The sequence below is a fragment of the Ovis canadensis genome, chromosome 8 (genome assembly GCF_042477335.2).
Source record: "Ovis canadensis isolate MfBH-ARS-UI-01 breed Bighorn chromosome 8, ARS-UI_OviCan_v2, whole genome shotgun sequence".
In the NCBI taxonomy this organism is placed as follows: Eukaryota; Metazoa; Chordata; class Mammalia; order Artiodactyla; family Bovidae; genus Ovis; species Ovis canadensis.
In genome coordinates, this window is record NC_091252.1 from 67,170,704 (window position 1) to 67,196,443 (window position 25,740).

General features: G+C 40.1%; 2 protein-coding genes and 1 pseudogene across 27 annotated transcripts in view; 2 read left to right on the forward strand and 1 right to left on the reverse strand.

Annotated features, from left to right (window-relative positions):
* Positions 1-8,966: 8,966 nt before the first annotated feature.
* SMLR1 (small leucine rich protein 1) lies at positions 8,967-25,061 on the forward strand. Of its 3 annotated transcripts, XR_011446627.1 has the most exons (4): positions 8,967-9,189; positions 16,048-16,212; positions 23,544-23,640; positions 24,028-25,061. XR_011446627.1 is itself a non-coding variant. In XM_069598444.2 (2 exons), the coding sequence occupies exons 1-2, from the start codon at positions 9,063-9,065 to the stop codon at positions 16,131-16,133; spliced, it is 213 nt and encodes a 70-aa protein (XP_069454545.1). In that variant the 5' UTR covers positions 8,967-9,062; the 3' UTR covers positions 16,134-18,397. The 3 variants fall into 3 exon arrangements, 1 of the variants encoding a protein (XP_069454545.1); XR_011446628.1 differs by lacking the exon at positions 23,544-23,640; XM_069598444.2 differs by lacking the exons at positions 23,544-23,640; positions 24,028-25,061 and having other exon boundaries at positions 16,048-18,397.
* EPB41L2 (erythrocyte membrane protein band 4.1 like 2) overlaps positions 22,160-25,740 on the reverse strand; it is a 210,822-nt gene continuing 207,241 nt past the window's right edge. For all 24 annotated transcript variants that reach the window (XM_069598420.1, XM_069598428.1, XM_069598426.1 and 21 more), the window contains one exon: positions 22,160-23,416. The gene's annotated coding sequence lies outside the window, so the exon portion shown is untranslated. The remainder of the gene's footprint in view (positions 23,417-25,740) is intronic.
* Positions 24,089-25,094, forward strand: LOC138931581 (histone-lysine N-methyltransferase SETMAR-like; annotated as a pseudogene).

A 25,740-nucleotide genomic window follows, 5' to 3' on the forward strand; every position in this document is an offset into this window, starting at 1 on the left:
TGTGCAAATGAGCTCCTAGTTTCTTTATACAAACAGCTGTTATTTTCCTGTACCACCTTGGCCCAGAATTCTACTAATGACCTGATAGGTTAGCCTTAGTGATTAATACAGACTTGTGCATTATAACGACTCAGCTGCTAAGGAAAGAGCTTCACCTATGTTGTAACAGTGAATCTCTACACTGCAGCTCTCCAACAGAAAGCAGGGCTTGTGCAAAATGATAGATTTGTCAGTCAACTGCAAAGTCCTACACTTTAATGAACACTGGATTTACTGCTTGTATATTGCTGAAGTCACAAGGAATTTTCTTCTAAAGGGAATCAGAAATAAAATTTTTTTTTAAAAAAAAAGAAAATTTAGATTTATATATTAAAAGTTAGCTATAAAATCTGCGGAATGGCATTATGTTGGATTATCTTCTCTGGAATGTTTCTTTAAGTATAATACTATATTGCAGGAAAAGGATGACTCAAGCTAAAACAAATACATAAGATTGATTGACGATATCTGGGTTAAACTTCATTCTTGCTTGGGTAAAGCTCATCTCTGACATAGTCTGCAGTGTCACTTTCACCACCTCCCTCTAACTTACGAGGCCCGAATAGCCAGAAAGACCAAGGAGAAGGGGTCAGTATCCTGAAAAGATGGCAAGAAGCATAAACTAGAGAATTTAGAGCAAGGTCCTTCAGTACTTGTCTCAAGCTTTATTCTTTAGGAACATTTCTCTTCTTACCAGCAGCAGACCCAGATAATGCAGGTCTATAGCATATATGTTTTCAAAGTCCCCAGAGAAAAGAAGACAAAATTGCAAATACAAAATACTGGATGAAAGTGAATATTTACATAGATTGGGAAATGAAATAAATTACAGATTTTAAAAAGCTAACAAACTTTGTTTTATATATATATATATATTCTGAAGCTTCTGTCAACCCTTCATTTTTTTTTTTTTTTTAAATTTTGGCCTTCACTGGGAAGCTTCCTTTTCATCATATTTGACTTTTGGTATAATCCATCATTTTGAAACACACAAAAATAATCTGAAAATAAGGCTTTCCATGAGGAATTAAATGTGCTTTTAAATTGCCATTATAATGTGCTATATAGTCATATAATCAAATTTCCTTATATTACATACCCCAAACTTTCATGAATATATATTTTTGTTATTGGAACACGGGTTTCCTTAAATCCCAATTCAGGGGTCTCTTTTGACCCAAACTGCCACATTTTGTCAAGATAAGATCTATCGTACACCCTAAAATATAACCCAATGCTTTGGGATCTTTAAAATGTACAATATCACACAAAGATGCACTTACTATTTGTAGTACTACTGCAAACACAGGAGCTCTGGCAAATTCTACTCTACTCAATTAACATCAAAATGTAGCTGAATACATTGCAGGAGAAAACTTTCCTTTTGACAGAGCAGGAGTGAAATTCAATCTTGCACTTATAATTCTACATGCATGAGGTTTGGAAGAATCTTCCACAACAGAATCTGACTCCTAACATTTCAAATCTGATTGCTCTCCCACTTCCCACACACTGATGAAGTTGAATGCATAAGACACGTTTAAATTGTGATACGACATTTTGCCCCTGAAAATTTGGGTCACAAGGTGAATTATAGTACAGGCAGTGGTATGAGTATCCCTGAAAGTCATTGCTGCCCTAAGACAACTAGCTACCACTTAACTGTATACAGAAATGGCTGCAAAACACACAAATATTCCCCTAAATCAAAATTAAATGTCCCTATGCGAAGAGTTGACTCATTGGAAGAGACTTTGATGCTGGGAGGAATTGGGGGCAGGAGGAGAAGGGGACAACCCAGGATGAGGTGGCTGGATGGCATCACTGACTTGATGGACGTGAGTCTGAGTGAACTCCTGGAGTTGGTGATGGAGGCCTGATGTGCTGCGATTCATGGGGTCGCAAAGAGTAGGACACGGCTGAGCGACTGAACTGAACTGAACTCATCTTTTGGAGAAGGCAATGGCAACCCACTCCAGTACTCTTGCATGGAAAATCCCACGGACAGAGGAGCCTGGTAGGCTGCAGTCCATGGGGTCGCAAAGAGTTGGACATGACTGAGCAACTTCACTTTCACTTTTCACTTTCATGCATTGGAGAAGGAAATGGCAACCCACTCCAGTGTTCTTGCCTGGAGAATCCCAGGGATGGGGGAGCCTGGTCGGCTGTCATCTATGGGGTCGCACAGAGTTGGACACGACTGAAGTGACTTAGCAGCAGCAGCAGCAGCAACTCATCTTTTCCCTAGATCTGCCACCAAAATTTCCATGACTGCTCTGACACTCCCTGACACAGAGTTTGACAGACAGGAATTTGAAGTGGAAAGATATAAATTACAGTTAATATAACTTTCTTTTGCAAACTTGACAAAACATGCGACCACGTGTATATATTTTCAGTGTCCCTCCCTGGGTCTTGGAAGGATCCATGAAAATAAGGGCACTGAAATGTAAACTTCACTAGCTCTCAAATTAGCATAAATCACTCTCTATTCTTATCACTTATTTTATAATTGTGTTGATTGACCAAAACATAATGGATGAAGGGAAAGAAAAGCTGCATTGAACAAGAACTTCCATCTCTTATGCCCCAAATTTATTCAAGCAACAAGTAATTTGGGGTGTCAAAGTACCCTCTTCTCCCTGGAGACCCTGAGGTGCAAACATTCACCCTTAAACGATTCCCAGAGAGCCACCCACTCCTGTCATAGCCTGTTAGTGACCAGAAACATCAAATTGTTGTCACCATCCCAGATATGATGGGATTATAGGTAATCTGTTTTAAGTGGGTCTGTTCCAAGAACCATTTTCCTGTGGAACAAAATAACCTTGAAAAAAGTTCATGAATGAGATAAGAACATTTCCCTATCAACAAAATAACTATAAAGTGGGGTGGGCTCAGCTGATACTTGGAGAATTTAATGAATAAGACATTGTTGATGCTTCTTGAACTGCTGGGCTCAATCTGTACTGGTACCATCACAAAAACAAAAGCAAAAAAAAAAAATCCAACATACTTTTTCAGAATAATTTGATTCCTATCTGTTGTTCTGTACCTAAGGAAACCAATCCTATGTGATGATATTTGGGCTTTCCCAGTGGCTCAGCAGTAAAGAATCTGCCTGCAATGCAGGAAATGCAAGACACTGGTTCAATCCCTGAGTTGGAAAGGGTTCCCTGGAGGATGCCATGACAACCCACTCCAGTATCTTGCCTGGAGAATCCCATGGACAGGGGAGCCTGGCAGGCTACAGTCCATAGGGTCACAGAGAGTTGGACACTACTGAAGCAACTTAGAACATATGCACAACTGATACTTAGGGGAAGGCTTTATGTTCAGAGCACCTGGAAAAATCTCCTTACCTGGTTACCAATACCCAGAAGCATGTTCTGCAAGCCATAATCTCCTGAGATTCTTCTGGCAAAAAACCCTCAATGGTCCAGTAAGTCTGAAAAGACTCATACTGAATCCCTCTTGAAGATTCACAATGCACTCTAAGAAACCTTGCAATAATCTACTTACCCCAGTATTCTCTACATTTATCCATTTCCAAGCAATGTCTAATAATCCTGTGGGCACATTTTCTTGAGCTACCATCAATGTTGTCCCATTTCCAGATCAGAGTTTCTCAAAAGTGTGGTGGTGGTGGTTTAGTTGCTAAGTCATATCTGACTCTTGCAACCCCATGGACTGTAGCCTGCCAGGTTCCTCTGTCCATGGGATTTTTCAGGCAAGAATACTGGAGTGGATTGCCATTTCCTTCGCCAGGGGATCTCCCCAACCCAGGAATTGAACCCAGGTCTCCTGCATTGCAGGTAGATTCTTTACTGACTGAGCTATGAGGGAAGCCCCAAAAGTGTATCCTCTACCAATTTCCCCCTTTCTCAGTGTGACCCAGTCACAATGGGTCTACTTTTGCACTTCCTTTCAAGCTGAAAACAGTCCTAACTCAGGGATTTTGTACTCGATGTTCCCTCTGCCTAGAACTCCATGCTTTTACGTATGCACATGGGCTCCATCTTTCATTTCATTCAAGCCTCTGCTCAAAAGCCTGCATTCCAGAGAGATCTTCTATAATTGACTGAATTGAGTACCCACCTAAATTCATATGTTGAAGCCATAGCCCCCAGTGAGTTTATTTGAAGATAGGGTCTTTCAGGGAGGTAACTAAGGTTAAATGAGGTTGTAAGGGTGAGACCCTAATCCAATCCTTATAAGGAGAGGAAGAAACACGTGGGTTGTCTGAGCTCAGAGAAGAGGCCATGTGAGGATACAGCAAGAAGTCAGCCAGCCATCTACAGAGAGATCTCAAGAGAAACCAGCTCTGCTGGCACCTTGGTTTTGGATGTCCAGTCTTCAGAACTGAAAAGATTAATTTCTGTCATTTAAGCCACCCAGTCTGTAGGATTTTGTTACAGTAGCTCTAGAAGGCTAATACTCCTTCCCTGACCACCACCTAAAAGTAAAATTTCCAGTTATTCTCTTCTCTCCTTGTCCTGCCTTCTCTCTCTCTCTTTTTTTTTTTTCCTGCAGAGTGCTTATCATGACTTGACACTATATCTCTAGGAGGTTGAGAGGCAGTAGAGTATAGCAGATAAATGTTTGGGTTCTGGGTTCAAATTTCAACCCTACCACTTCATAGCTGTGTGATCATTGATGAGTTATGAAAGTTTCATGAGCTTTACAGAATTGATACCTGCTTCAAAGGCATTGTTATAAGACTGTAATGAGATAGAACATGGGAGGGAACTCCCTGGTGGTCCTAATGGACTCTAGGTTTCCACTGCAGAGGGCCTGGGTTCAATCCCTCATCTGGAAACTAAGATCCCACAAGCCATGCAGTGCAGCCAAGGGGGGGGGGGGGGAAGACAAAATAAAAGTAAAAAAAAAAGAGATAGAACATGGAACTACTATTCTCTGGAACAATTCACACGTTCAATAACTGTTACCTACTATTGCTTATGGTCTGTCTACCCCACTGGAATGTATAAGCACAGGGAGTTTGTCTTACCCATGGTTATATTCATAGTGCCTCCAAGGCACATGTTAAGCCCTCAATAAATATTTGTTACATGAAATATAAATAAATGAAGTCCTATGGACCTTGTCTCAAAGTTCACAAAGAATTTAAATTCTTTATTGTCACTTCCGCGTCTATCTTTTTTGCTGAATGAACACCTTATAACCTACTACTACCACATGATTTCAGAGTCCTTATTTTGTGTTGACTGTTGTACTGGTGCCAAGTGACACTAGTTTAATTGACATGCACTAATGAGCCAAGTTCAGAAGAGCAGTTAACAAGGGGCAGAGGCTATAGGCTTTCCAACCCAAAAGACTCACACTGAAGTAGTCGTGACTACATTTACAGTGAGCGATGCTTCATTAGCAAAACATCACCCATATAATCAAATCAGAGCACTTCATTTAAAGTGTGTCCATTTCATTTGTATTTAATTTTTTTTGTATTGGTTTTGCTGCTCTATGTAATTTGATTCTCCAGATATCAGCAATGGCACTTTGGCCTCTTCCATTGATGAACTTCAGAACCTTCACTGCCCTGTGGCATGTCGCTGAAATGAGTCATCCTTTATCACTTATTCAGATGAATGCAGAATTCAAGCCAGAGGCCTGGTAGGTTTGGTATCACCTTCAATAGGTCACAACTGTCTAAAAAAGGCTTTGTCCATCTGTCACTAAGGACATAATAGGATGTAAAAGTCATCCTCTAGAAATTTTATATCAACATCTGTAATCACTTGTGCCTTAAATTGTCATGGAAATCAACAATGGGCTCATTTACTACTAAGGAAATAACAGGAGAATTTAACCCCTAATGTAAGATGTCCCTCTATTTTCACAGATATACATCTTCCAATGACATTAATGATTATTCCCACCACATGTTGAAAAGAATTTTCAATTCTTTTGAATTGAAATGTAGGTAAAGAATTTGTTCTCGTTATGGTAGCAAATTGCACACTCTATTGAACCCCACTCCAGATTCTGGTCAATCAAATAGGCTGATTACCAGTGTTTCAATCTCCATCCTTCTATCTGCTAGACCTACTTAGCATAACACAAACAACCAGAGTGAATTTGGAAAATAGCCTCTATTGAAAAAGTTCTTAAGCTCTAAAGGATGTTTAACAAATCCTAATTTCTAATCTTCTAAAAGTTCCCAGTGACGTGGTATTTTTCATAGATGAAGAAAACTTTTAATACCAGCCACAACCAGGAATCAAAATTTTTAAAGCAATGTCCTTTATAATAAAATATGAAATATTCAGGGATAGGTTTGACAGTCTATTTACTGTTTACTGCTTAGGAAGCCAGCTAAGCAACCCAGAGACCCTCCCCATTCTACTGTTTTATAGATTAGGGTAAAAACTTCACAGCTGTGACAAAGACTCTGCATAGCCATGTGAAACCCTTGATGAGATAATTCCAGAGGCAGTGACAACAGCATATCCTTGGTAGAGTCTGCCAGCCACTCACTAAGGCAGGCCCCAAGTGGCCATGGGGAAGGTTAGAACATGAAAAGAGAAATCAACCCAAGGAGTGGCTACCAATCTCCCTCCCCAATTTTTCCACATCCTCTAGGAGACTTTTCATTATAGAAGTGACTTTTCTCCATTTTATATTCTTGCCTCCTTTGTCAAAGATAAGGTGTCCATAGGTGTGTGGATTTAACTCTGGGCCTTCTATTTTGTTCCATTGATCTATATTTCTGTCTTTGTGCCAGTACCATACTGTCTTGATGACTGTGGCTTTGTAGTAGAGCCTGAGGTCAGGCAGGTTGATTCCTCCAGTTCCATTCTTTTTTCTCAAGATTGCTTTGGTTATTCGAGGTTTTTTGTATTTCCATACAAATTGTGAAATTATTTGTTCTAGCCTTGTGAAAAATACCATTGGTAGCTTGATAGGGATTGCATTGAATCTATAGATTTCTTTGGGTAGTTTACTCATTTTCACTATATCAATTCATCTGATCCATGAACATGGTATATTTCTCCACCTATTAGTATCCTCTTTGCTTTCTTTCACCAGTGTTTTATAGTTTTTTATATATAGGTCTTTTGTTTCTTTAGGTAGATATATTCCTAAGTATTTTATTCTTTTCGTTGCAGTGGTGAATGGAATTGTTTCCTTAATTTCTCTTTCTATTTTCTCATTATTAGTGTATAGGAATGCAAGGGATTTCTGCGTGTTGATTTTATATCCTGCAACTTTACTATATTCATTGATTAGCTCTAGTAATTTTCTGGTGAGTCTTTAGGGTTTTCTATGTAGAGGATCATGTCATCTGTAAACAGTGAGAGTTTTACTTCTTCTTTTCCAATTTGGATTAGTTTTATTTCTTTTTCTGCTCTGACTGCTGTGGCCAAAACTTCCAAAACTGTAATGAGGTGGATGAAACTGGAGCCTATTATACAGAGTGAAGTAAGCCAGAAAGAAAAACACCAATACAGTATACTAACGCATATATATGGAATTTAGAAAGATGGTAATGATAAACCTGTATGTGAGACAGCAAAAGAGACACAGATGTATAGAACAGTCTTTTGGACTCTGTGGGAGAGGGCGATGGTGGGATGATATGGGAGAGTGGCATTGAAACATGTATAATATCATATATGAAATGAATCACCAGTCCAGGTTCGATGCAGGATACAGGATGCTTGGGGCTGGTGCACTGAGATGACCCAGAGGGATGGTATGGGGAGGGAGGTGGGAGGGGGGTTCAGGATGGGGAACACGTGCATACCAGTGGCGGATTCATGTTGATGTATGGCAAAACCAATACAATATTGTAAAGTAATTAGCCTCCAATTAAAATAAATAAATTTATTTTTTTAAAAGACGTGACTTTTTAGTTGCTTTTACTTTAGTAAATCAGTATCTTCAATTTTTTTTCTCTAAAGCTTAAGTGAATGGCAACTCAACTCAGTCTATGAGCCAATGTCAACACAGTCTCCTACCCTTGCCCTTTTAGTCTTTTCTGAGAAACTTGGTAGTTACCACATAAGCCACATCACTGTCATTCAGGGGGCACCTTCTACTGCCAATGAAGCACCACAGGAATGTGTGAGCAGAAGACTGGAGGGTGCCAGCTGCTAAAGCAGCAAGCACAAACTGATGCAGCAAGGGGAGAAGGCCAGGGACCGGGTTACCATCCATTCCATCATCGTGTCTTGCGGCCATTCTCTCTTTCTGTGTCCATCTCCACTCTCAGAGGGCAGCTACCATGATTTTTTCTTATACATCCAGCATCTAGTTAACAGGTTGGGTTATAGAAGAATTAAGTATTTGTCAAATAACTGAATAAATCAGTGTACTGCTTGGAAAAGCATTTGGAGCAGGACATACTAGGAAGAGTTTTTACAAATGGAAAGAACTGTGCATGAAGGAAATTTCAGGTTTTCTAGACCCAGGTACATTAACATGGTGATTTTTTTCTCTGAAATTTAGAAAATGTAGGAAAAGTTCTTTTCTACATCTGGGAATATATTGGTAGTGTAAGGAAATGGCAACCCGCTTCAGTATTCTTGCCTGGAGAATTCCATGGACAGAAGAGCCTGGCAGGCTACAGTGTAGGAGGTTGCAAAGAGTTGGACATGACTGAACAAACTAACACATACACACACACACCCCTATATATAACAAACAGGTTTGCTTGAAGTCAGGTACTTTTCAAATCATATAAACTGAATACAAATAAATTTAGGTCTCCTAGTGTCATTCCCAACCTCACCAAATAAACAGTCATCTCTGGAATGGCCTGGGAGAATCAATACTCAATTCCACTATACTTTGTAACTGAGTTACAGAGTAACCTGCCAGCAATCCTCTCAGAATTCATGGGGCTGTTTAAATAGAGCAAAGTCCACAAAAAGTTCCACCGAGATATGCTGAGCAAAGGCCAGAACCCCAGAAGAAAACAAGGTAGCCTCTAAGCGAAGCTGACCTCACCCGGAGTACAAACCCCACTGGCCCGGGGTAGGGGATCTATGTGACTGGCAATGAGCCCTGTGCTGTCAGAGCTCCTGAGAGAGCTTCCAGGCTGGTTCCTGTTCTCTGGCATCTTCTTGCCTGTGACTTTGCTGCTGCTCCTTCTCATTGCCTACTTCAGGATCAAGCTGATGGAGGGTAAGTGAGAAGCCACCCAGGGCCGGGGTTAGAGGTCCTTTCCCATGGCACACATCTGAAACAAGTCCATGGACTATCCGTCTTTCTGGGAGGCCTGGAATCACACATTTTTTGAGTGTGCAGGGACTCCTCAATAAATGCCTTCTTAAGATACCTTCACGGGGAAACATGACAAGTTTGATCTCACCAGCAGTGTGGATGGTACACTGGGCTCTGAAGACTTGATGCAGGGATACTTCACTGCAGCCCCCCAAAGACAGATGAACTGTGAATCAGCAATTTGGACACATGACTGCTTGTCTCTCTCAGGCCAATAGATTCACAAACATTACACAGTGTTACATGGTCTGCTATGTCTGCCTGGCAGGGGTGAATGTGTGTGTAAGTCCCTGTGAGTGTGTGCACATACACTTCTTTCTCAGCCATTAAACTTTTATTAAGGAAACATGCCATCATTGTGCTATCAGAGTGTTTGGTAAACATCAAGCTCTAATAGATATCTGATGGCTTGGTGTGAATTTACTATGAAACTGTGGTCTTAAGGTGGGGAGAAAAAAGAAACCTCAGGACGCTTAAAGTGGTTGGGCCACAGGCTACTGGGTCTCAGATTGAGACTATTTATTCTGCTGTAACTGGAAAGAATGAAAGTGCATTGTAGTTTGATTGACTAAGCATTAATAATGTACCCAAATGTTAGACTAATATAGAGGTTAATAGCTATTTTAGTAAAATCAACAAAAACCAGTAATATTCCTTAAGTTGGATAATGTCATATTAACCAAAAAACAAATCTGAAGTGTGTCTTCTCACCCTCCTTTGCTTCTCTCTGCTCCCATCTAGGATCTGCATATCCTTTTTTGGAGTCATTCCTGATTACATTTTCCAGTGTGAGCAGACAACCTTAGACAAGGCATGCCTTCATTTTTATGTGGATCCAATCCAATTCCAAATTTCCCTTTCTTATTTAAAAAAACCTCTGAGAACATGTAGCTTTTAAAATTATAGTTCTTTCTATAACTGTTTTCCTAAGGGCAAGTAGTTGTTTATCATCTCTCCAGTTTGAGGGCAAAAGAGATCACCTGGCCCCAAATAAAATATCACCAGTTTAAATCTCTATTTAGCAACTCCCACTTAAAAACTATAAACAGATGGTCAAACGTCATGTCATCAATCTTGCAACCAGGGTTATGGCAAGTGTAATCATTCCTATTTTGTCCTGTGAAGAAAGGGACATTGACAGATTAACTAGTGTGTTCACAGAACCCCAGAGTTTTGCATCCTGAAACAGAAACTTATCTTGCCTGCCTCATACATCCAAGTCCATCAGGCAACAGATGCATTTTAAGATGTGATGGAAAGCATGTGGAGGTATCGTAATCATTAATCCCACATTTCAAGCCTTAGGAGGTAACAGTGCATGAAAATTTAATTAGTATGTAGAGAACATCAGTTTTTTCACAAAGGAAGAAAGGAAATTCCCTAACATCCTGCACTCTTCAATCTGTTTCCATTGCCTTGAGTAAGCTCTTGAGGTGGAGGCCCGATTCTTGAACTTTCCATCACCAACCCTTCATCAGCCTCTGCCAGGGACATGTCACCTCTCCGTGGGTGAAAGTTTTGATGATCTTACCTCCCCAAGTCCTGAGATTTCTAAACTGCTACGTTCAGTGCCACTCGAAATACCATCACCCTGATCACAAACAAATTGCTTGCTAAAATAATCAACATTGCCAAAAGCAGACACTATGAAAAAACAAATTGTGTCTCTCGAAAGCCTGAAAGTTTTGTATGGAGTTAGATGTAAAATAAGGTCAGGAAAAGTGATCAGGTTCTGACCTTCAGCAACTGACATTCTCAAACAGGTAACTAAAGTATTGAAAATGTGCAGTGTGACTAGGCATCTCTCACTGAACTTTTTGGAGAAGGAACTGGCAACCCACTCCAGTGCTCTTGTCTGGAGAATCCCATGGACAAAGGAGCCTGGTGGGCTACTGTTCATGGGGTCACAAAGAGTCCGACATGACTGAGCGACTATATATATATGCTTTGGTGGTTAGCAATAAAAAAAAAAAAAAAAGGATTTAGAGAAATCAGAGTAAGTTAAGGGTTAACCAAGTGAAATTGTTAAGATCTCAGGCGAAAGGGTCAAACCAAATGGGAGTTTGAACTTCAGCTCTGTAACAATGGTAACACTACCTAACTTTTCTTTTTTTTTTAACATTTGCAATTCATCTTACAGGTTGGGCATTTAAAAATAAAACATATTTGATTACAATTAGTTGAAGAAAAATATAGCTAAAATTGAGGGCTTTAAAGAAAAATTATTAAGCATGTACTCTAATCTTCAATAGGTCATAACATATGGATTTGTCCACAGATTCCATTGAGGGAGCAGTGATTCTTGACTGGTCTGTCAAAGCATGACTAAATCAACTGTGTAAAAGCTCTCTTAACATATCAAACAATCTTTATAGAAAGTGATTAGAGTGCTCAGTCAGTCAGTTCAGTCACTCAGTCGTGTCCGACTCTTTACGACCCCATGAACTGCAGCACGCCAGGCCTCCCTGTCCATCACCAACTCCCAGATTTTACCCAAACTTGTGTTCATTGAGTCAGTGAAGCCATCTAACCATCTCATCCTCTGCTGTCCCATTCTCCTCCTGCCTTCAATCTTTCCCACCATCAGGGTCTTTTCAAATGAGTTAGCTCTTCACATCAGGTGGCCAAAATATTGGAGTTTCAGCTTCAACATCAGTCTTTCCAATGAACACCCAGGACTGATTTCCTTTAGGATGGACTGGTTGGATCTCCTTGCAGTCCAAGGGAATCTCAAGAATCTTCTCCAACACCACAGTTCAAAAGCATCAATTCTGCACTCAGCGTTCTTTATAGTCCAACTCTCACATCCATATATGACTACTGGTAAAACCATAGCCTTGATTAGACAGACCTTTGTTGACAAAGTAATATCTCTGCTTTTTAATATGCTGTCTAGGTTGGTCATAACTTTCCACTCAAGGAGTAAGTGTCTTTTAATTTCATGGGTGCAATCACCATTTGAAGTGATTTTGGAGCCCAGAAAAATAGTCAGCCACTGTTTCCCCATCTATTTGCCATGAAGTGATGGGACTGGATGCCATGATCTTCGTTTTCTGAATGTTGAGTTTTGAGCCAACTTTTTCACTCTCCTCTTTCACTTTCATCAAGAGGCTCTTTAGTTCTTCTTCCCTTTCTACTATAAGAGTGGTGTCATCTGCATATCTGAGGTTATTGATATTTCTCCTGGCAATCTTGATTCCAGCTTGTGTTTCCTCCAGCCCAGCGTTTCTCATGATGTACTCTGCATATAAGTTAAATAAGCAGGGTGACAATATACAGCCTTGACATACTCCTTTTCCCATTTGGAACCAGTCTGTTGTTCCATGTCCAGTTCTAACTGTTGTCCTTTGACCTGCATGCAGGTTCCTCAAGAGGCAGGTCAAGTGGTCTGGTATTCCCATCTCTTTCAGAATTTTCCACAGTTTATTGTGATCCACAGTCAAAGGCTTTGGCATAGTCAATAAAGCAGAAACAGATATTTTTCTGGAACTCTCACTGTTTTGATGATCCAGGGAATGTTGGCAACTTGATCTCTGGTTCCTCTGCCATTTCTAAAACCAGCTTGAACATCTGGAATTTCACAGTTCATGTATTGCTGAAGCCTGGCTTGGAAAATTTTGAGCATTACTTTACTAGCATATGAGATGAGTGCAATTGTGTGGTAGTTTGAGCATTCTTTGGCATTGCCTTTCCATAAAATAATCCATTTACATTCACTGTCCCATGGTGCTAGTGATAAAGAACCCGCCTGCCAATGTAGGAGACATAAGAGAAACTGGTTCAAAGGCAGGAAGAAGATCCCCTGGAGGAAGGCATGACAACCCACTCCAGTATTATTGCCTAGAGAATTCTGTGGATAGAGAAGCCTGGTGGGCTACAGTCCATGGGGTCACACAGAGTTGGACACAACTAAGGCTGCAGTCCATGGGGTCACTAAGAGTCAGATACAACACTTTCATGCATTGGAGAAGGAAATGGCAACCCACTCCAGTATTCTTGCCTGGAGAATCCCAGGGATGGGGGAGCCTAGTGGGCTGCCATCTACGGGGTTGCACAGAGCTGGACACGACTGAAGCGACTTAGCAGAACCAGCAGCAGCAGCAGCAATGTGACTTAGGATGCATGTCCAATTAAGTGGCATACTACCTAACCTCTTGAAGCTTCCGTTTCTTCACTTGTAAAATAGAATTAATAGCAGGATGTAGCTGTAGGGTTGCTGTGGAGATTAAGTGAGGTAATACATGTAAGGTTTTTAACAGTCCCTTTTCTGACCAACGTTCAGTCATGACCCCTGCTGATTTATTAATATGAATTCTCAGAAGAGAGTGTTTGTGTCATTATAACTATCATTAAAATATCCTACGTGCGCTAAAAATACTGGAGTGGGCTATCATATCCTCCCCCAGGGGATCTTCCTGACCCAGGGATCAAACCCATGTCTCTCATATCTCCTGCATTGGCAGGCGGGTTCTTTACCACCAGTGCCACCTGGGAAGCCAGTAGCCATAAACTTCAAGACAAAATTACCTTTACTTAAAAATAAGTTCTAAAAATTTTACTTAAAATTAAGTAAATTGCCCAAGGTCAGTCACTTAGAAAATGGTAGAGACAGGGTATCTGGCTCCAGAAATAGCCCTCTCAGCTAAAACACTACCCCTGGAGTATTGAACACAGGGTAGGTGTTCAGTGGGTATCTGCTGAATGAATACTTTCAGCCCAGGCAAATAAGCTCATCACCAACATGAGAGCCAATGGTGGGAGAATTTAAAGAAGGCAAGAATTTTACAAAAATCTTGAGGGGATGGACCAATCTCTTTAACAGGGTAATTATTGATGATGGTGATTCCTCAGCATGAAGATTTATCTCTGAATCAAGGAGATTACATTTCACCTGTGGCCCAACAGAGACAATGTCATTGCCTGCAGAATAATCTTCAATTACAAACTCTGATGTTCTCAGGGCCACTTGCCAATTCTCACCTGTCTAATCTCTCTATGCTCTCCTAAAAGTTCCATTAAAATGAAACAATGGCCAAATTACAAGCTCTTTCAGTATTACAAGCTATTTCTCTTGCTCTCTTCATTGAGCCTGACACAGACACTTGGTTTACAGGATAGATAGCTCATTGAGGAATGATGGGTTTCCTTTTGGTCTCTCCCCCCTAGTTTTCCATGCTTCTAGTTCTCTTCATTCAGTGTTATTATTCAGATCACCTATTCTCAGTTCTACAATTTGTATCCTGGCTCCTCATTCAAAGCATCTTTGGTAATGAAGAATGAGGGAAGAAATCACTCATATTGCAATGAGTCTATAACCTAAGGCATGGGCTATCTGAACTTTGAACTAGCAATAATCTATTTGGAAAGGCAGTGAAACTGAGTGGCTGAGAGTATGGGCTCCGGAGTCAAGACTGCCTGGGATCAAATCCTAAATCCATCAGTTTCTATGATCTTGGGCAAACTGCCTCATTTTGATTTCTCTATACCTTCATTTGTTCACCTGTAAATTAAGAGTAAGTGACTACAACATAAGAATTAAATAAGACCCACAAAGGTCTTTTCACAGTGTTTGGCACCAAAGTGACCAACAAACATTAGCTGTTAAAACTTGAGGCTTGTGTAACCTAAGACTTGATAGCCTCCAGTGTAAATGTACCCTCTCTCGACTAAGATGACAAGCAGTGTGGAATCACGGAAAGTCAGAGAGAGTGCTCATGTCCTGGGGTACATGGCATATAAAGTGCCTGGCAAGGAATAAATTGCTAGGATTTGACATGTGGGCCTAAAAGAATATTTTCAGGTTCAATGCTATAAACATGCATTACCTCCTATGAGATTATATAAACTCCTGTCTCTGGCTTTGATAATTTGATTAATTATAATTCTGAAAATAAACTTTTAAGAGTAACAATAGTTTCTGTTATGCATGTTGGTGGTAGTCAGAAAGAAGGCTGTATTTTTTGATCTATCAGGAAGATCTCAAAGGATAACTGTCAGGATTTCAGGGCTAAAGATCAAATTTATTATTGCAAGAGAGGTAACGGGTGAAAGTACCAGAGCAGATAAGGATATACAGAAGGATGCTACATAATAAAAGCCAAGGGGAGGAGCATGATCGGGTGGGGGTCACGGGAAGGGAGCTCATGTCAAATGCTACAGAGGGAGGAAACTGGGGATTAGACAATGACACCAGTTTGTAATTATGTCACTGATAAGTTTTAATATTTCAGTAGCTTTAAGTGAAGTTATATTTTAAAGGATTAAGTGAAAATTGGCATCTCAGTTTTCAGTCAAAGGTACCAAAAGGTAAAGAGGAGACAAATATGACTTGTCTAAAGACTAAATGCTGAAACACATTTTTGGTGGGGAGGAGCAGGACAGAAACCCTCTCTTACTCATTTCCATATCCCTAGGCCTTACATTAGACAGGCTTAATAAATGTTTATTGAATGTGGAAGTCTTAATACATTTAATCAACATTTAATCTACTGAATATAAAATATACTTAACACATAACGACTTTTATTACAGTGGTAATTTGCCCTGTCTAACCACGACCATCCTTTAGAAATAAGCATTTACATTTCTTTTGGGAGAGGTTGAGAAGCAAAGGAGAGATCCTGCAGTAGTAGTTGCTGTGACGTCTGTGACTTCTGTAACCACCAGGATAGAAGTGCTGGCCAATTACACCTTAGGAGCTGTGAATGACCAGCGGCACTCAGCTGCCTCTGAAGTATTAACTAGTATTTTTCCTTTCAGTTAATGAAGAACTGTCACAGACTCCTGATCACCAACACAGTCTCAACGCTGGCTCTCCCCACTACCAGAGAAAGAAGCGGATGTGACTGCCAGGGACTCATCAGTGGCCAAAGCACAGTGGATTTCCGCTGGTCAGAGAGTAACAGTCAATGGCTTAGCAATAAAGTAGGTTAATAAACCAGATCCACAGTGAGATAGAAAGAACACTAAGATGCTTGGTCTGAACTATATTGAAAAGTGGCAGCTATTGTCCAAGAGGACAGCTATGAGACTCAGCTTAACCAGCAGTTCTTTAGAGTCCCAAGATTGTGTTGGATGGTCTAGGGACTGGATACTTAAAAACTTTTCTAACAAACTTTTATAGAACCATGTCTACTCTGAAGGGCATTATTTTCAAACTAAAATTCGTCAGCATCATTATTACATAATTTTGTGGAAGCTGGCATTATTCTAACTTTGGAGGTGAAGAAACTCTGGTAGAGATAAAATGAATAGCAAAAGATGAGTGCCTGTGGATTTCCACTGTGGTTCCCACTTCCTCTTCTTGACATTCAGCAAGGCATAAATGTCACCTTTTCAGGCATTATTTCTGGCCCTTGGTTTGCTTCTTCCCTTTCCCAGTTGCTTTTGCAAATCACATCATCATGAGAACCCACAACAAGAGCCTCTCTTCACTGGGTATGGATCATCATGAAGGTAGCTTTCAGCATGACACCACTTGGAAATACTGGCCATTTGATGAGAAAAGTAAAGAACAGAATGTTCATGGAACTCATATGGAGAATAACTCAAGACCTTGCCTAAAAAACCAAACATCAGGGAGCATTTCTAAATGTGGAAAGAAGTCAACATTTCACTAGCAGCAACCATCAAGCTGAGCCCCTGTGCTATACAGCAGCTTCTCACTAGCTAGCTATTTTACACACGGCAGTGTATAAATGTCAGTGCTACTCTCTGTGATGATCTAGAGAGGTGGCATGGGGGTGGGATGGGGTGGGAGGCAGGCCAAAAAAAGAAAAAAAAAAAAGAGAGAGAGAGAAATTTCACTAGCAGGATTCTTTCAGTGAGAAACCCCAAAGAGCCAATCTAGGTAATTGAGAAGAAACATTCAATTCAAAGTAGTAGTTAAAATTAGTACCTTGCTCATCACAGTTTCCTAGTTAAAAGACATTTAACATGTCCTAAGTGTAAGTCTGGTTATATACCGATGTTTACATATGAATCCAACAGGCTATTAGACTGATTATAAAACAATAAATTTGTTCACCTGAAAGAAGTGCATTTATGTAGTGATATAGAAACATGCAAAAGATCATGTGGTTGACCCAAAGCAAGAATGCTATTCTCTGCTTCTCTCCCCTCTCCTCCCTCACTCTCCAATTCTTCATATGCATCCAATGAGTTATCGGTCTCCACTTGCACTTATGAAATTCACTGTTCAACTGGAGACACTCATTTCTGGGTTTTATTGTATTTGATTACAAGGAAAATGTCTGCTGGGGCTTCCAGGCTGAGGTAATTTAGCCTAAGTGTGCACGCCATATGGAAGGATTAACAATATTCCTTCAATTCTGGGAGGGATCTCATTATAGCCTCTAGCGGAAATCAGCTTATGTAAAAATGCCTTCTTTGACAAAAGGTGTAGAAGGTTTGGGCACCAAGGTTTGCTCCAACTCCTCTTAGAAACAGGCACTGCCGAAGCCTGACTGATGACTCTGGGGGATGTATTCCACCACCTTTGCCCTAGCAGAGAAAATGCATCTCAACTACTATGGTAACAGAGGAGCTCTAAACATACATATTTTTAGCATAACCCAGTTGTGCAATGCAGGACCTGATTTCTTTGTTGCTGTTGGGTAAGATGAGAGTACAAGGAATTTCTAATGAAATCATGAGTAGAGTCATGAATGCTTTTATATGTAGAGAGATAGAAACATTAGTCTTCTCTTGGAGATACCAAGTCCAAGGGTTTTACTACCACCTGCTTGAAGGCACTGTACTGGATTTCATGAGTCCCTCACAGACTGCAGTCAATCAGCTGCCCAGTCACAACTTTGCTCTCCACCTGCCAAGAGTCTAGCAGGTTCCTGCTCATGGCTGCTGTCACCGAGACCAGGCTGGTGGTCTTAATATTTCACCCTATATTGTTTCTTCCTATGCATCAAAGCATTTCATTAGGGGCCAAACATGCTCCTAAGTGGTCTCCCTTTAAGAGTTATTAAGCTTATTTCTAATGTTCTAGTACCTGAATGAACTCTCAATTCCGTTTCCCCGACAACAATGGGTGCTGTAAGTGCCGTTATATTGCCACCTATTCAACAACAACAAAAAATTTATTTTACAGAGCGAACCTAAAGCTGTTAATATCATCCATCTTGTTAACGGTGTTGGTAATTTGGAAATGTGGCATTGGGACACTACAAGTCCATGACTGTTTCTTCACATTCCAAGCTTAGACATGTTGATAAAACAGAAAATGGGGCAGGGAAGGGCACACATCATGTTCTCTAAAGTGTTATTCACAATCCTTTAAAGAAAAAACTTATTTATAAGTAGTTTGACCAGGTAACAACCTCCAGTATTTTCTGGATATAATAGCAACTGGAAAATAAAGAACAGATATACACTTTCACACACCAACAACAGTTTTTCTTTGAAATCTAAGTCCTTTGGCAAAACTATAGTTCAGAAATCAGTCATAACGGTTAAACACATTTTTGTAAATCAATTTTCTGACTTGTTTATAAAAAGTTAGAATTTTTCCAAACAAATGCTCCCGTCTTGCTTTTTTGAATTTATAATTAGTGTGCTCATCAGAAGCAGCCTCTCAGTTTATCAACATTTATGCAAAGGTGTTCACCCTGGCAAATGAGTCACAGAACATAAACAGGAAGTACATATCTAAAAATTTTTATTTATAATTAGGAGACAAAACCAGACGATCCTAAAGGACATCAACCCTGAATCTTCATTGGAAGGATTGGTGCTAAGGTGAAGTTCCAATACTTTGGCCACCTGATGCAAAGATCCGTGATGCTGGGAAAGGTTGAGGCCAAGAGGAGAAGGGGATGACAGAGAATGAGATGGTTGGATGGCATCACTAACTCAATGGACGTGAATTTGAGCAAACTCAGAGAAATAGTGAAGGACGGGGAAGACTGATGTGCTGCAGTTCATGGGGTTGCAAAGAGTCAGACACGACTTAGCAACTAAACAAAAACCACCACTACCAGATTGAAATTCTTTCTGTTAAGAAAATTCAAATCTATATTCCAAAACCCAGATTGTTAACAGCAGAGATGCCAAACCTTTATTGAGGTAATAAAGAGCCTTTTGAGAATTGAATGAGAGCCAGGAATAATTTTTTTTTAATCTCTAGGAGAAATGAGTATGCCTGTAAATTTGCATATGTTGGGAGAAAGCCTAGACCCTTGAAGTCCATCAAGGAGTCTGTGGTAAGGAAGCCTGTAGTCACACATCTTAGGAAAAAACTGTACTGCCTCTTACACTGGCCACCTTACTTACGATGGATGAGTAGACCATATCGGGTTCCTGGCATTGCGGGGCTCACAGGAAAGTTGGGTCTATACAATTTGAAGTCAAAATTTTCCCTACAGGATTCCCAAGTAACTTGGTTCGTAATGGTACAGAATTCTGTTCTGCAAAGTTCTCACAAGAACACAGCTCAGATTGGCAGAATCTCCCCTTACTTACCTTTGGAGGATTAATTCACGCAGTGCTGTTAATACTCGCAGTGGTAAACTTTTTGGAGGGCATTTCTGTGCCAGGAGCTCCACTAGGCACATTACACATTTTTACTTCATCTAACCATGAGAATATGCCTGGTGTGGGATGTATTACTACCCTCACTTCATAGATAAGTACCTTCATTGAAGTCACATGGTTCAGTTACTCAGCATAAGGCATTGCAATGCCCAGCTGTAGGAGTCTTAAGCCTGTGTTTCTGAAGCAAAACATTTTATACAACTTGAAGCTACTATAAACCCAATTTGGCATCATGACTATTCAGAAGTTTTGGGCCCTGGCCAAGGATCAGGAGTTGGGCACCTCAGATTTGCCAGCTGACTGTGTTCTTTTGAGGTCAACTCCCTGCTGTGGCCTGATCCCAGCACATACATGAACAGGTACATGCGAGGATCCATATGCAAGCCCACGTGGACTTCTGAAAATATAGTTAAGTCTATGCTCATTGTGTCAGCAGTGACATTCACATGTCCTGTGCAAGTGTGTAAGACTCTACTGGAAACTGACCACAGCACCATACTCAGAAGAGCAACGTTCTCATGACTGGACTTTGTTTTAAATTATGGGGCTTTTATGGGATTCCTTAGTCTTTCATCACAGAATATTTTAACAGAATGAAATAACCAACCCTTACTTACCACCTCCTGGCTTTAGCAATTATCAATTCACAGCCAATCTCGTTTCACCTAAAGCACAACTCACTCCTCCCTATCCTCATATTATTTTGAATTCTCAGATAATTATATGATGTTTCACAGATATCGTACAATTTTATCCGTAAGTAAGGGGAAAACTTAAAAGTCCACACTGGGCAGTAGTTATGCTAGTTTGCTTTATGACTGGGGTCCTGGTGATGACCACTCCATGAACTGTGGTTTATGCAGTGAGGAATGCTGTGCGCATCACAAAGGGAAACAGAAACTACTCACAACAGCAAAATGCCAAAAATTCACCAACTCTATGTGTTTTTTAAACAATATCATTTTTCATCCTGCTGTGGCCTGTGGAATATGCATTATTCTGTTTCCTGTGTTCCACATAAGATCACTGGGAGGTTTATGTGATAGAGTCATAAAAACCCTATATAACTAAAAGGAATTATTGCTTGTCACCCTCAAATTATATTGCTTTTTGACTTAAGATAAACAATTAGCACCTGGATGTCTCATAGCAGTGAACCCTGTTGACCTACATTCTTATTCTACCTCTTGGGATTTTGAAAGCTCAGTTCACACAATGAAATTTTAACATTCTGAGAAGAATTTTGCAAGAAACACAAAATACTAAAATAGAAGGTCTTGCTGCCATCATCACAGGTGGCATGATCAACATGATTCCCAGATGCTTCTTGGGTACCAAGCCCCCACAGATACTCTGAATATCTCTGGGACCCCAAAGTCTGTCCTTGCCACCTCAGCTGCTAAAACTGAGTCCTGACTGAACACGGCATTTCTGAAGCTGCCAGAGTCATACTTAGTCTCCTAACTCTGTAGCTATCATTAGAAATTTAGAAGGATGTGGTTCTCAAAAAACTCTGGCAAGATCAACCTCTGCTTTAAATAAAAATGCTACATATACACACTTTCTGATGCAAATTATATTTACAGAGTCATATTTGGTTCCATTATATCTCTATGGCTTGGCTTCCTGAGACAGGTTTCCCCAGACAGGAGTTGCTTATGTAAAAATTCTAGAGAAAGCAAGAAACATCTTTCACAAGGTGAGAGAGAATTCCGTGGGAACTGATCCCAAAGAAGACAGCCATGCAAATTATATTTAACGTGTTCACTTTAAACAACTAGGGAAAGACATTCTTCAGAATATTTTAAATGAAATATACCATACCCTGTCGGTCATTTACTGTATGATGCTTTTAACATTTGTAAGAAAATGAGTCTGGGCAAAAGCTTCACAGTGAACCATCCTGCTCAGACATGGGTGCAGCCCTCGGCAGAGCCCATTCTGCCTGATGCATTAAAGGTCAGTGGGCTGTTAAGCAAAATTGAAGCAGAGGACCAGATTTTAGATGGCGCAGCTAAAATATTTCCTGAAACAAAACAAAAAATACACAAAGAAAACAAGCAAAAATATGCCTTGGAGAACTTGTACAAGCTGGGGTGGATTATGTAACCAGGCAGAAGGAACTGGCATTCTAAAGAGTAGATTTACAAACATTTGACATTGTTTTAGCCATTTGAAACTGGTGAAGCTGGCAGCAGCATGAAATTATAAAATATTTGAATAACAGATTTAAAAAATGCTACATCCCACAAAATACTAGAACCTCTGACTGACAGGAGGACTCGAGCTTATTTTTTAAAACCTTCATAAAAAGAGAAGTGATGAGTTTAGAGAATAAACAAACTTTATTTTATAACAGTATTACAGAAAGCAAAATATCATTTAATACAACTTGAAGCTGCAAGAAATCTAATCTGGCATCATAACTATACATGGGGGCAAAGCAAAGGAAAGAATGTTCAATACAGTTAATACGTCCCTATCAGGTCTCTGGCATCAGCTTTACTGGTGTAACTTTCTTACAATTGTCAAAAAAACCCCCACCATGGCCCTACTCCTCCATCCCAGCATCCTCACACCTGTGAATCATCACGCTATCTGAAAGAGATAACACCTGCTTGATAAACAAAAGGTCAGTTTTTACATGGAGACAAGGGGGTTTAATACAAAGCCAAGTGTTCTACACAAGTGTTCAAATAATGGAAAGTATGGAAATTTGGACATGTTAAGAAAGAAAGCACTAAGGTTTTTAAGCTGCCTGAATATTTTAGTAGGAGGGAAGAAATCGCTGTCTCTCCCCTCCTGTTTCTGGAATGCTGCCGAAGAGCCCGTGTCTGAGAAGGATCGGCACTGTGGTGCGACAAGGGTCTCTGAACACAGTGCGTTGGTCAGTGAACGTCATCATAGTTCTCCAGTCTGCAGATTCCTGGACTTTCTGCCCCAAAGTAAAAAGTCACAGGACTGGAAAGTCAAAAGGGTTCATTATCAAAAAATAGCCCCAGTGAAATTTTCAAAACCTTAGAAAATTTTCATAATGTAAGAAACACTTTTAAATCTGCATTAACATTTTCTCATACAGTGTATTTACCGCAAACTGAAAACTCTGTAAATATTGACTTCTAAGAACCCAATGGGAAGCATCCGGAAGAAGGAAAGCCACTATCGAAATTAGTCACAGAGTCTCCTTTCCGCACAACAGCACCTGTTCCAGTGAACAGCACCGTACCAGCTGTGGCTGGCTTTGTTCACTATCATTTGATCAAAATGAGTCACAAAAAGCAGGTAGTTGTACACAAAGTAAACAAGAAACAAAAAACAAAACTCTCTAACTGAAAAAAAAAAAAGAAAAGAAATAATATTTAGAAGTGGTTATAAAACAAAACAATATATTAAAATGCGAGGGAATGGTATAGACCAGAGCTGTTAAGGTAAGGTTTGGTGTTGGCATTTTAATTCTTCAGGCTTCTGGCCATTGTAACCAGTCGTAGTATAAATTCGCTGGAGCAGTGGTGTGGCATTAAGACTTGGAATGGTCAAAATTCTTCAGGTTCACAAAGTTGAATGTTGTCTATAAAATGAATTTCTAGGAGGAAAATAAAAGAGAGAGAGAAGGTTTAAATATTCCAAAGACAGAAGCTTGGGGAAAAAATGTAAGATTCATTAAATTCCAAATGAACTAATAGACAATTCCTATCTGCCTGGTTCTATAGTAAATAGTACTTTACCAGAAGACAAGCATGAGAATCTAATTCGCTCTTGAGGGCCTTAAAATATCTGGAGGATTGACAAGCACACTGGAAACAAGTGGTAAGTAAGAATTTGACCAAAAATTTAACTATAAAACAGAGGTAATTCATATAGTAAAAATCTAAAAACTAGATTTTTAAAACCAATGTAGGTTTCAAAGCTAGCTTCAAGAAAGAAGGAAAAATAATTTTGACTTCATTGAAATGAATAAAAGGTGCCTCAGGCTGGGAGAACAGAATGAGGAAAGACATAAGAAAGGGAGACAGTATATGGTATTAGGTTGGTGCAAGAGTAATTGCAGTTTTGCATTGTTGAAATTTGCCATTTGATACTGGGATAGATCCTTAAATGAATGCAGTTATGTTATACATCTTTTTAATGTACACTTCTTGCTTTATGTTTTTTGGTAATGACTTATTACTTGCTGTTTATTTATATTTATTTTAGACTATAGAAATGATGCTAGACAAAAAGCAAATTCAAGCGATTTTTTTTATTCAAGTTCAAAATGGGTCATAAAGCAGCAGAGACAACTCACAATATCAACAATACATTTGGCCCAGGAACTGCTAATGAACATACACTGCAGTGGTGGTTCAAGAAGTTCTGCAAAGGAGACGAGAGCCTTGAAGATGAGAAGCACAGTGGCCAGCCATTGGAAGTTGACAAGGATCAATGGCGAGGATCATTGAAGCCAATCCTCTTACAACTACATGAGAAGCTGCCCAAGAACTCAACGTTGACCATTCTATGGTTGTTTGGCATTTGAAGCAAACTGGAAAGGTGAAAAAGCTCCACAGATGGGTGCCTCATGAGCTGACCAAAAATCAACAAAATCATCATTTTGAAGTCTTAATTGGGTTGGATTGCCACCACCCCAGTGGTGGCAAGTCTTAATTCTGTGCAACTGCAATGAACCATGTCTCCTCAATCCAGTTGTGAGATGAAATGAAAAGTGGACTGTATACCACTACTAGTGAATACCACCTCAGTGGTTGGACAGAGAAGAAGCTGCAAAGCACTTCCCAAAGCCAAACTTGCACTCCCCAAAAAGGTCATGGTCATTGTTTAGTGGTCTGCTGCCAGGCTGATCCACTACAGCTTTTTGAATCCTAGTGAAACCATTACATCTGAGAAATACGCTCAGCAGATTCATGAGATGAACCAAAAAGGCAATGCCTGCAGCCAGCACTGGTCAACAGAATAGGCCCAATTCTTCTCTACGACAATGCCCAACCATACATCGCACAACCAGTGCTTCAAAAGTTGAACAATTTGGGCTACCAAGTTCTGCCTCATCTGCCATATTCACCTGACCTCTTGCCAACTGACTACCACTTTTTCAAGTATCTTGACAACTTTTTGCAGGGAAAATGCTTCCACAACAAGGATACAGAAAATGATTCCAAGAGTCTGTAGAATCTGAAGGCACGAATTTTTATGCTATAGGAATAAACCATCTTATTTCTCATTGGCAAAAATGTGTTGATTGTAATGGTTCCTATTTTGATTAATGTGTTTCAGCCTAGTTATAACAATTTAAAATTCAGGGCCTGAAACCACATATTACTTTTGCACCAACATAACAGTCGAGTATACAGATTATGGGGTAGAGGACAGGAATGAATGAGGCGGGGGGCTGGGGAGGGGGGAGATAGGACAATGGAGAAATGGAAGTGATGGAGGCTAAGCATTGGTATGGTGGGTAATCGAAGGCAAAGAAAAAACACGAGCTCTACTTTTTAATAACAGACTGAGAAGTATGAGCTTGATTTACTGGGTTGGCGGCAAAGTTAGTTCGGGTTTTTCCAGAAAGGTTCTTTGTGGCCAACGCAATAAAACATAAAAATAATGAATTCACAAATAGCATTCAGACAAAAAATTAAAAAACAGTTAACTGTCCATCTACTGCAATGACTTCAGTATGAGTCAGGGAACCAGGGGTGGCCCAGTTGACATAAGGCATGATAAACCCAGAAGAGGAGGAGCTTGGATCTGACTGGAGATCCAAAAGAGACTAACAGGTGTGGAATCTGGGTCCTCAAAAATAGGAGAATGAGAGGCCTAGAGCCTGGGTGAGGTCACAGGATTAGGGATGTAGGTCAGCAAGTTGGCACCAATGGACACATGAGACCAACAGATGGAACTAGTCTCACGTGA

Bases quoted from the DNA above. Each gene is read 5' to 3' on its own strand.
- SMLR1 (XM_069598444.2), top strand. From the start codon at position 9,063: ATGAGCCCTGTGCTGTCAGAGCTCCTGAGAGAGCTTCCAGGCTGGTTC. The intron at 9,190-16,047 runs GTAAGTGAGAAG...TTTTCCTTTCAG, and splicing joins CAGGATCAAGCTGATGGAGG to TTAATGAAGAACTGTCACAG.